This window comes from Mustela putorius, unplaced genomic scaffold (assembly GCF_011764305.1).
Source record: "Mustela putorius furo isolate JIRA1106 unplaced genomic scaffold, ASM1176430v1.1 tig00003863_pilon_pilon_pilon, whole genome shotgun sequence".
Lineage (NCBI taxonomy): Eukaryota > Metazoa > Chordata > Mammalia > Carnivora > Mustelidae > Mustela > Mustela putorius.
The window spans coordinates 10668838-10681278 of NW_025422015.1; the positions used below are offsets into that span (position 1 = coordinate 10668838).

Here is a 12441-nt window from a genome sequence, read left to right on the forward strand (position 1 = left end):
GGCCAACATTAACAGTACAGTAAACAACAAGTGTTAGAGAGGATGTGGAGAAAGGGGAACCCTCTTACACTGTTGGTGGGAATGCAAGTTGGTGCAGCCACTTTGGAAAACAATGTGGAGATTCCTTAAGAAATTAAAAACAGAGCTTCCCTATGACCCTGCAATTGCACTACTGGGTATTTACCCCAAATATACAGATGTCGTGAAAAGAAGGGCCACCTGTACCCTAATGTTCATAGCAGCAATGGCCACAGTCACCAAACTGTGGAAAGAGCCAAGATGCCCTTCAACAGACGAATGGATAGAGAAGATATGGTCCATATATACAATGGAATATTATGCCTCCATCAGAAAGGATGAATATCCAACTTTTGAATCAACATGGACTGACGGGACTGGAGGAGATTATGCTGAGTGAAGTAAGTCAAGCAGAGAGTCAATTATCATATGGGTTCCTTTACTTGTGGAGCATAAGGAATAACAAAGAGGACACTGGGAGATGGAGAGGAGAAGTGATTGGAGGGGAATTGGAGGGGGAGATGAAGCATGAGAGACTGTGGACTCTGAGAAACAAACTGAGGGTTTTGGGGAGGGGGGTTGGGTGAGCCTGGTGGTAGGTATTAAGGAGGGCATGTATTGCATGGAGCACTGGGGTGGTGCATAAATCTTAGAGCACTGGAGTGGTGCATAAATCTTGGAACACTGAAAAAAAAGTTAAATTAAAAAATTTTTTAAAGATTTTATTTATTTACTTGACAGTGAGAGAGAGAGATCACAAGTAGAGAGGCAGGCCCAGAGAGGGGGGGGAGCAAGCTCCCCGCTGAGCAGAGAGCCCAATGAGGGGCTCCATCCCAGGACCCTGAGATCATGACCCAAGCCAAAGGCAGAGGCTTAACCCACTGAGCCACCCAGGCGCACCTAAATTAATTTTTTTTAAAAATGAAAAAAAAGAAAACTCTTCTTTCTTCCAGTATTTGTCCATAAAGACCTTCCCTGGGGTGAAGAACTCTTCTAAATCCCCATCTCCCACCTGTTTCCAAGGATATCCATCCAAATGTTTTATTTTCATTCATGATCAGTGTCTGGTTAACACAACCCCAGAACATGTTAGCAGGTTCTAGCTGATGCCCTGATAAACAGCACATCGCCAGAAGACTATCCCTTCACTCCCCGACCTTGCAGAACCCCTTGCCTTCAGCGGCCTCTTCAGAGGAGGCCCAGATCCCACTTTAGGCCCAGGAAAGAGAGAAGTCTTAGCTACCATGAGGAGGAATGCCTTGCACACACTGGGGGGTGAAATATGTCTGTGTTTTAAAAAAAAAAAAAAAATCATTTCAAATAATTGAAAAGCGGAATAATAAATCACAATTGCAACATGTTTTTAAATAAGCTTTTCTAACTGACACATTATGCTTATCATCATAAAATTTTGCTACACTTATAAACATTTTTTGTGAAGAAGTAAACTGTGTCTTACCAGCAATTCTTGTCTGAGACACAGAACAAGGTTCCTGGATGCGTTCCTTCAGTGTGCTAGGCACTTCTCTGCATATCTACAGCATCAGGCCAAACAAAGAGAAGAATACTATATAAATAAAGATGACTGTATTTTTGAAAGAGGAAGTGTTATTCTAAGTGATAGTTCTGCTGCTTTTCTTCCCCCTCAACGCCTGAGCTTCTGTCTCTACCTTCATATTCACTGCAGTATTCCCAGAGCCCACCCCCTCCACTGACATTACTCTGCAGAGTGCCAGCCAGTCCTTAGCTGTCCTAGTCCTGTGGAACACTTTATGCCCTTCCTCCCTCTCCCCGGGATACTGTGAATATTCTGCAATCCTGACTTTATGCCTCCCTCTCTGACTGATCTAAGCATCCTTTATCAGCTCATTCTCCTCTGCCCATCCATCAAATACTGACAATCTACAGCGTAGGTTTTTTGGTCTTCTTACCCTTGACCCTGGCTTCTCTCCCTGGGTCCTGGTTTCTAATGGTTTCATTTATCATATGGAGTCTTAAGAGTGTGAAGACTCCAAAAAAATACATCTTTAGCACAGCTCATTCTGTCAGCTGGATATTCAGACATGGCCAAATCTGAATTCATCATCCATTTCCCTGACACCATCTTCACAAGGTTTGTCTAATGACTCTCATTGATCTTTTCAGATCAGTTTTCCTGATCTGGATAGTAGTCTTTGCTCAGAGGAGTTCCTTGATATCCTGATGTCCTAAAGCTATCTATCTTTAGGATCGCTGCCTCCATTCTATTATGCAGCTATAGTGATCTTTCAAAATGTAACTTTCTTCTGCTTAAAACCATCAGCAGCTGCCCACTGCTCTCAAGGTGGCGAACCATTCTCAAGATGGAGCTCAAATTCCTTGTGATGCACGGGAAGGCCACTAGGATCTGGTCTCTGCAAGCATCTTCCTTCCTCACCCTTCCACCTCCCACTGAGCTACTTGCAGGACCCAAATGCACCATGCTCATTCTCAGTCTTCTCTAGATCCTTTCACTGGCTGCTGCTCCTCTCTGCAATGCCCCTTCCCCCATTCTTCATCTGATCCATACTTAATCATTCTTTATAAATTCACATGGATATGATGTCCTCCACAAAATCTTCCTTGATTACCTCCCAAAGCCAGATAGGTTCTCTACCTTCATGCCCCTGTGGATGCCCCTATGTTATAATTGCTTGGTTACTTGTCTCACCCAAGATAAACTCTTCAGGTTAAAAGCAGTGTCATACTCTTTGCTGGATTCCTGGTTCTCAAAATGGTGCCTGACATAAAGCTAGACTCCAGTCCAAAACTACTGAATGAATAAATGCATGAACGAATGAAATACCCCAGATTAGTATTTCCCAAAGTGCATGTGCATTTATCCAAATTCTCTGCACAATAAGCATTGTCTGATATTGGACACTTACAATGCACCTTACAATCTACGTGAAATCCTATGATAAAGGAAGTTTTAGCTTTGTCTAACATGGTGTTCCCAAATTAGCCAGGGTGCCCTATTCTACATAATGTCTACTGACATCCTTTAGGTTAAAAAAAGATGTGTGCTCTGATTAAATCAAGATGAGTCTGGCACATCTGACACAGGGCCAACATGTGTGGATAGGGGTGTAACGGACAGAGAAGAGAAGATGAAGTCAGGGAGACAACAGGAAGCCAGAACATCAGGGGCCTAAAAAGTCACATTCAGGACTTCAGCCTATCCTCTGAGTGAGACGGGAAACCATTAGCAGGCTTTGCTCAGAGGAGTTATTGGATCTGAATCATGTTTTAACCAATACTTTGACTGCTTGGACAAAGGGCAAAGGGAAGCAGGAACACCCATAAGGAGTCCATGGCAGTAATCAAGACAAGAGACGACAGTAGTTTAAAAACAAGTTAGCGGCAATGGGGATAGTGAAAAGCAGTCAAACTTGGGAAATTCTACAAAGCTGAAAAAGCTGAAAAAAATATACAGGGAATACCCAATGTGCCACCTAACATCAACAATTGTTAGAATTTTGCTGTATTTGCTTTATCATGTACCTAACCATACAGCCATCCATCAAACCATCCAGCAAATACATAATGTATTTGAATGAGAAGCCAATGATGATTCCAAGCTTTGGAGTTTTTTTTTTTTAATTAAAATATGATTCGCCTAAGATTGAATCCAAAGGTTTTGGCCAAACAATAATGAGCCATTTACCAGCCTCCTACTGAGGTAGAAGTACAATAAAGCACAGGGAGGAGGCAGAAATCAGGAGCTTGATTTTGGTTGTTTGAAATGCCTCTTACACAGCCAAGGGGACATGCTGAACAGGGCATTGTACATGCAAGTCTAGAGTATGGAGAGAAGTCAAGGCCAGAGATGTACATGTGTGAGTCATTAGTAACAGTGACTCATCAAGGCAGTATTTCTCAGTTTGAGAGTCAAGATCAATAAAGCATCTGCTTCATTACATATAGAATGATGGCTATCATTTCAAGGGGATAAGAAGGGGAAAAAATGACTGAGAAGGGATCTATCCAAACCAGGGATAGAGACATATCCAATGTCTCAGCCAGACCGCACACTCTAATATGGTATCTGCCAAAGCAAAAGAAATAGAAATCTATGAATTTATCTGCATTAAATCATTTGAACTGCAAAAAAAGGTAATGGCACGAGGGAGAGGACCTTATTTTAGTCATAGTTGTAGCACATGCTATTACATTCCACCTGGAACATGCTAGACATATGAATAAATGAATAAATCATTAAAAATAAATAATGCGTTAACGCTCTTAATTGACAATTTTATAATTTTTTATGGCATTTTATTGGCTTATTCTAACATATATTCATTATTTAATATAGTATGTAACATATAAATCCCCAGATCAAAATATCCCACATAAAATAAAAAGTATTCTCTAAGGATATAGGTTTCTCTCCATGACAGATGAAAAAAATAATTAATTACAAACATTAGTCAGCATTAGTAAAATGTGTCCAAATTTGGGTATATATGAAACCAAAAGTTAAATGATCTTACTCCTTTGAAAACAAAATCAATAACCATGGAAAGTCATCACACTAATTCTTAATGTATACCTTATTCCATGTCGAATTTATAGTTCTTAAGCTTTCTGAAATTTTTTCTCTTTCATGTAAACTCAGACTTTTATCTGAAAGCATTTCCAATTCAGTTCTATTCAACCATTTGAGTTTTTCTGCTTGTACATCCATCTCCTGGGTCAAGTCCTAAAAGAGTCAGAATAGAGTTGCAGTTAGAAAGTTGTCATACTGGAAAAAGTTCAAGAACTGTATCAGAAATCTCTTTGGGAAATATTCTTATGAATGTGGACTTCTACTGTCTTTAACTTTACTTGGAAAATAAACTTGTAAGAAGCCTGAACTTACGTTAACAGACTGTAACTGGAACTTAAGTTAACAAACTGTAACTGACAACAAACACATACTTTCAGCGTGCATTTGTAAGCTTAAGAACTATGAATTTGCCCTCTGGTCCCTGCCCTGACCCCATTCTCTTAACAGGTTCATATTATATCATATTTACACTGATACTTTAACACACTGTTCTTAGATAATGAAAATAATATCCATTCTAATCAAAGGCAAGAAAAAAAAAAAAGAATGCAACAGGAACACTTTATGCACCTCTACCTAATATCTTATCTACCCTAATATACTGTCCCACTCTTTGTAACTGACCCCAAATTGTTTACAAAATGGGATATTCCGGGGCACCTGGGTGGCTCAGTGGGTTAAGCCTCTGCCTTCAGCTCAGGTCATGATCTCAGGATCCTGGGATCAAGCCCCATATCGGGTTCTCTGCTCAGTGGGGAGCCTGCCTTCTTCCCTCTCTCTCTGCCTACTTCTGATCTCTGTCTGTTAAATAAATAAATAAAATCTTTTAAAAAAATGGGATATCCCAAGAAAACTATGGAAATTTTTAGATAAAACAGGAAGAAGTTTGCTAAGTATTTGTCACATTTTGAAAACAAAACTTAGTAATTGTTTGCCACATATTTTCATTATTATACATTTTTATACATTATTATACATTATATATTATACATTATTATACATTGCCTCAATCTTCTTTTTAGTAAAAATATGAGGACATTAATCTTACTATTCTGCAACCAGTATTTTAATTCTTAACACAAAAAATACAAAATTTATAGATATAAAAATATATGGATATTTGGATACATTTACGTATACTCATCATTATGTATTTTTATATATTGTACACCTACACAACTATAGACAATCCTTGTTTGTTGTGGATCAACAAAGGAAATTTGATTAGTAAAAGCATGATGCTAAGCCTGAAGTAAGCTGAGGTGAGTTACTGTTGAGTCATTTAGAGTTTTCTTGTAAAACTCAATTTTAAGCCTAGTAATCAGTAATTATAAAAGCAAAGAATTATACTTCATAGTACTACTATATTCTAAAATGACAACGTCTATTTAAAATATTCTAAGAATCTTTGGTCTAATACTTGAAACTACATAATTTACCACTTTTCTGTGAGTGAAACCTTACCTCTGCAAGAATGAAATTATAGCTGCTCTTGAAAAACAAAATTCCTCTTGAAAGTTTACCACATTTACCACAAACTTTCTTACCCTGTTCTTCAGTCATGCAATATCTTATTTTTAGTGTAAATGTTCATGCACCAAAAAGCACTGACAAATACAGAAACAAATAAACCACTTACTGTTAATTCTTGCAGGTTTTCTTCCAGCTCAGTGGTTGATCTCTTTTGCAAAACATTCTCGGCCTTTGTTAACCAACAGATAATATCATCTAGTCTTTTCCTATATTCCATTACCTGCTTACTTTCTCCTTTTAGCCTAAAAGAATATATTATTGAAAAACATTGACAAAAATTATCCAGTCAGGCAGAACATTATATATTTGCTTTGAATATCACAACTAAATACACCACATAGTAAAAAAAATCCTAGTAATTATTTTAATATATATTTTAAATGAGTGTTAATACTAACATATACTTTCTGCAATACCAAAGTTTTTTTTGATAATATGAGAATAAAAATGCTACCTTCATTAAGTTCAAAAACATTGAAACTATATACATTATCTTCTCTCATCATGAAAAATTCTACCAAAATTTAATATAAAAAGATTTTTTTAAAAGCTAGAGACCACTGTAAAACATAATGGAAGTTAAAAAAAAAAGAAAGAAAGAAAAATGTCTTTATCTCAAAAAATAAGGAAAAACACATAATTCTCTTTGAGTAGTGGATGGAGATAAAAAGTCATCATTATATGACATATTATTCACATTAGGTGGCAACTATTACTCTACTTTATTCATAGGAAAGAAAGAATAAGAACAGGGCAAGATACTGAGAATGGAAAATTTTTACAAGTATTAGGAAAGACTAAGAAAAAATGAAGATTTGGTTAGCTCGTTAAAATAAGTATTATATTTGAATATAGCACCAAGTTATAAAAAAAGATCTAGAAAAAACAAAGCAAAAATTTTAAAGGATATAAGGAAACAAATAGTCATATGAATATAAAAAAGGAACTGCCTTAATTAGATCTTTTAAATGTTATAAGAATAACATTTATAAGTATATAAACCATCTGTCAGAAGATGAGAATATGACTGGAACTCATATGATGAACAAGATTATGTATTTTTTCAGAGAGGGTTTGAAAGCTATTTACAGTTTGGTGGTGGTATCGTTATTTTTATAGTTGTGGCCATTAGCTCCTAGTTTAAAAATTGAATGCATTTTTTTAATGAATTGCATCGTGCCATCCTGAAAAAAAATTTATGTTTTTATGGCTATGACTTTTTAATCACAAAAAACCCTAACATATGATGCAATATATAAATATAATCAAATGCTAAAGAAATATTTGTGTATTTAACAGAGAGCAATACTTAGAGTATTCTAATGTTAAAAATGAATGAAAATCACTACAAAATCACAAGCTCACATTTTTAAGCATCCATCAAAAGAAAACACTGCTTCAAGATTAAAATCAATCAAGCAAGCAAGCAACGGTACTAAGTGTTAAAGACTGACAATACCAAAACAGCTAATTTACCCTCTATATCGAAGACTCGTAAACTTAAGTAACAACTTTGTAAGCACCCCAATAGTAATTGAACTATAAACCTTGTATTTAAAAAAAAAAGTTGGAATTTGTATTTTCAATGTTGCATAATCATGACTAACAATATTTTGAAAATATATCTATGAGGAAACTAACATCAAAGCGTTTTCAAGAAGACATATTTGAGTCACACAAAATCTTCATCCGCAAACCAGCTAAATATAATCCACATTTTAAATGTTATCACTAAGAGTAAAAACAAGTTATAAATTTATGTTCAAACAGGAGATAACAATTGCTCATTAAGGAATAACGGCATGAGTTGATGAACTGTGCAAAAATTTAACTACAGGCACTCAATATAAAAACAAATTAAACTGTGTGCTATTCCTCAATGACTCTGATAACAGTACACATACAAGCTCTTAAAATTGCAAGATGGCCCCAATTTAAGATAAGTTACCACCTGAAATGAAGTTAAACATAAATTTATGAAAATAAATATTGCTTTAGTTAAAATATAAGATGTTGGAGAAGCAATTCATTATTCTTATCTCATCCCCAAGATGAGTAAAATATGTATTAGCTTCACCTTGTTAGTCTCAGGAGCAATAATTACCACATTCCATAGAGATCCATTTGAAAATCTTTAGAAGAATTTCTGCTATTATTGTTAAAACCATGCCAGCAGGTACATCTTTTTCCTTAAGAAGACCTCGGAGCTAGATGATTCTCAAGCTAGAAGGACTCTCCATGCAAACTCATTAGCACGCCACATAAAGTCCAATGGGACCTCAGCTTCCAATCCCGTCCCTGGTCCCCTGAACCGCCCTCACGCCATGTAACTTTGCAGGTCTCTCACCTGGCCATGCTACTCCATGCCTCCCACCTTTGCCTCTTCTACTCTTTTCCCCAGAAGGCCCTCCCTAGGATGACTTTATGGGAAATTGTTACAAGTGCTTCAAAACTCAGTTTTAGGATTCTTCCCGTGGGATGCTTAAATTCCACATCCCATCACCCCTGCCTCTGTGATGACACTGTATCTTCCTAGTGATGTTCTCTTTAATCACACCATGTCCTTTGTCCCTTTAAACATTTTCTTCATCTTAGTCTCCGAGTTCCTAAGTCACACTTAAACCCCCCAAGGCTAAACACACAGCTCAATTAATACTGATAAAATCAACTGGCAAAATTCAGCAATAACATGCTTAGAGAATAAGTTTTAGTTTAACTTTAGTATTGTAAGAACTAGATATTTTGAGTGTTTACTATGAATAGTCTGGGAACACCCTTTTTACCAACATTGTCTCATTTAGTCCTCATAACATCTCTGAGAGGGTATCACAGTTCTTATATACAGAGGAGGAAACTTGGCTGGAGAGCTCGGTGGTCTTGTCGAATCTGTTCAAGCACAGTATTTGAGAGCTTAAGTTTGTGCCATCACGAACTTTCTGTGAGACTTGGACAAGCTACTTAAGATCTCCGCTCTGAGCCTCAGTTTCAAAAGCTATACAATGGGTGTAAGCACCCCAGAGCAGCTGAGAGAATAAAATGAAACAATGTGTGCCAGGTGCCAAACGCGGTCTCTGCCACACAGCAACCTCTCAACCCAAACGCACAAACCGTTATTTGCCTCTTACAAAGCACACAGAACAACAGATGATGTGATTTTATAAAAAGCTGCCATAGGCCAAATATTCATAGTTCCATTTATGTAGAATATTTAAATTGTAAAACTGGACTTGATAAAATATTAATTTGGTCTTTAACAACACAGTAGCTTATCTCTAAATCCATACAGCATCTACAGAGTTAAAATTAGCAGGGGAAAAAAAAAAATGAGAGCCTTTCAACCCAAAACTGCCATTAACCTAAAAAGATGATCATTCATGGGGTGCCTGGGCGGCTCAGAGGTTTGAGCCTCTGCCTTCAGCTCAGGTCATGATCACAGGGTCCTGGGGTCAAGCCCCACATCGGGCTCTCTGCTAGGTGGAAAGCCTGCTTCCCCACCCCACCCCCCCGAGCTCTCTGCCTGCCTCTCTGCCTACTTGTGATCTCTCTCTGTCAAATAAATAAATAAAATCTTTAAAAAAAAAAAAGAACTACCACGTAAGAGGGATTTCAGAGAAACACCCCAAGACCCAGTTAGGAAATGAATGAGTGAAAAGTCTGACCCTGAACCTAGTCAAACTCCAAGTCCAGACTGCTCCCCATTGACTTCAAGTGTCCCCCACAGAGTCACCATATCATAATAAAACGTCAGAAATGAGAGGAATAAAGCTATCTTTCACACTGTAGGACAACTGAGTAGAAAAGTGACACTTTACAGGTAGCCTAAAAATATAGTAACAGACAACATTTTTTAAAAAAACATAGAACATCACACCGGTGGTCTTAACTGTCAGTACAACTCCTGCTGTGATACCAGACAATGGAAGAGTTCTGAACTCATCTGACTGCATCTTAAAAGCCTCTGCCAGAAGCTCTTTACCCTTGTGCCCTCAAGTTACAGAGCTAAATCACCTTGGCCGTCGGTCCTTCACTTCTGCAAAGATCGCACTCCAGCGCTGGTTTAAACCTGCCAGCTTGTCTCTCAAGAAGCTTCCATCCGTGGGGGAGAGTTTCTGTAAAATCTCATCCCCAGTTCTGTTTAGGGCTGCAAAACTGGGCTGGTGGCTGCTGATGCCCTCTTCGAGTTCCTGTAACAGAGTACAACTCAAGATGAATTCCACTACTAAATGGAACTATGCAACAGATGCACAAAGGTCCTGTGGCACCAGATAAAGTGTTAGAGAAACAAAGTCTGGGAAGAGCATTTTTTGTTCATGAAAAGGGTATTTTAAAACACTTTACCTAAACCTCAATGAATACTAAATGAAACCTATTTCAAACTCTAACCCCTTCTCATGAATACTATCAGGCAAAATACAATGGAAGAGGAGAGCCTAATAACTCAAATAACAGCTGTTTACGCTGAAACCTAAGCATCAATTATGTCTGAGTAAAGTGGATTGTTTCTCTTCTTCCAAATATGTGCTTGAAAGCATTTCTAAATACATGTATACGTACACACCCCCCACATACCCTATTTCCCACCATATGTAAGTAAACCTCAATGTGTATTTGACTGAGATACTGTTTCATGATTCTGAAAATTTTTAAGCAAAAAACTAAAAAGGGACATTTTAAAGTCAAATTTAAGCATATATCTATAACTTTAAAAATAAAATTCATAAAAATTAACTGCTCATGAAAAAAATAAAAGAATTTTCTAACTCCTTGTGAGGTTTCTACGTAAAGTATATTTTAAAAACTTAATAAAAAATATTTTTAACAATGGTAAATTGACATTTTGCTTGCTTTTGATCATTTTTTTTAGATTTTTAATTTATTTATTTGACAGAGATCACAAGTAGGCAGAGAGGCAGGCAGAGAGAGAGGGGGGAAGAAGGCTCCCCACTGAGCAGAGAGCCCGATGTGGGGCTCTATCCCAGGACCTTGGGATCATGACCTGAGCCGAAGGCAGAGGCTTTAACCCACTGAGCCACCCAGGTGCCCCTGGACCATTATTTTTAATGACCCAATATCAACAGAACTGATTTAGCTATTGTGTTATATTTCCCAAAACCAAATTAGACTCACCTGACACAGCTCAGGAATAATTTACTTATAGGAGAATTATCAATTATACAAAGAAAAGTAAGATGCCTAGTGTTTAAGTACAGAAAACAGGCGAGGTCTGCAAATATCCTTCTGTCCTTGAAAAAAATCTTGCATACAAAATTTAACAAATGTTATTCCAAACATAAAATCTTAAAAATAAACATTTTTTTTTACATTAACCACTGAAGAGCATGTTTAATGTAAATTTCTAAAGTCCTGAATAAAGACTCTAAATACTAGTGTTTCTTCAACTTCTGAACTTGAAAAGTAGAACTGGAACAAAAATTACAGGTTATCCATGTATCCCTGAAAAGGTAACATATTTACCCTTTACTTTCAAAATTGGTCCTCAATGATGTACACCAAAGAAATATGACACCTCTTGAGAGACACCTATCCTCTTTTGAAAACACTCACCTGCTGGTGCATCCTGGCTTTCTCCAAATCCAGGCCACCATCGGGAGCAAAGGTTTCAGCCAGTAACTCTTCAGCCTCTGTTATCCACTGTGTGAGGTCATTAAGGTCACAGTGGAACTGTCTCCACTCTTCCATAGCCCTATCAAAATGACTAGAGGACAAGAAACAAAATAGGTTTCCAAATTTTCCAGGACCATCTAGAAGCAATTTTTCTAAAAAGGAAATTCAAATCTCATTTAAATGAAAAGCCCCAAAACAAATGCATTCACAGCTCACTGCTCTGTAAGACCAGTTTTCATAGATTACAGTTCATGATTCCTCTTAGAGATACAGGCACCATAGCAAAAGCAATCCTGCCCCTCTCTCTCTTAACATGCATGCACACATACACAAACACACTAGGCAGGTTTTTACCTGAAGAGACAGCCTGCCCCAGCTTGGAAAATCAAGATTGATTAGCTGCAGCCATGTTAACCTACCCAACTTTAAACACTTAACATGGTAAATATATAAAATGTGATTAATTACCCTATTTCCTCAGGGGGTGAGGTGTTTTACTTCCAGGATACTTCATTCCCAGCTAGAACAAAACCCAAAAGGCCAAAATACTTCAAAATCCCCTTGCACTCCATTATCTCTCCTTCATTGTGCCTCCTAAAATTCATATGTTGAAGCTCTAGTCCCCCGTGACTACATTTGGGGAAAGGAGGCCTTTAAAGAGCTAATTAAGGTTAAACGAGGACTTAAGACTGGGG

The 12441-nt window shown here is 37.4% G+C and overlaps 1 protein-coding gene across 6 annotated transcripts in view; it reads right to left on the reverse strand.

Annotated features, from left to right (window-relative positions):
* UTRN (utrophin) overlaps positions 1 to 12441 on the reverse strand; it is a 500711-nt gene that overhangs the window by 262954 nt on the left and 225316 nt on the right. For all 6 annotated transcript variants that reach the window (XM_004752757.2, XM_004752758.3, XM_004752759.3 and 3 more), the window contains 5 exons: positions 11687 to 11837; positions 10130 to 10305; positions 6228 to 6363; positions 4592 to 4741; positions 1478 to 1553 (listed from right to left, as the gene is read on the reverse strand). In XM_004752757.2, the coding sequence (XP_004752814.2) occupies positions 1478 to 1553; positions 4592 to 4741; positions 6228 to 6363; positions 10130 to 10305; positions 11687 to 11837 (689 nt within the window). The remainder of the gene's footprint in view (positions 1 to 1477; positions 1554 to 4591; positions 4742 to 6227; positions 6364 to 10129; positions 10306 to 11686; positions 11838 to 12441) is intronic.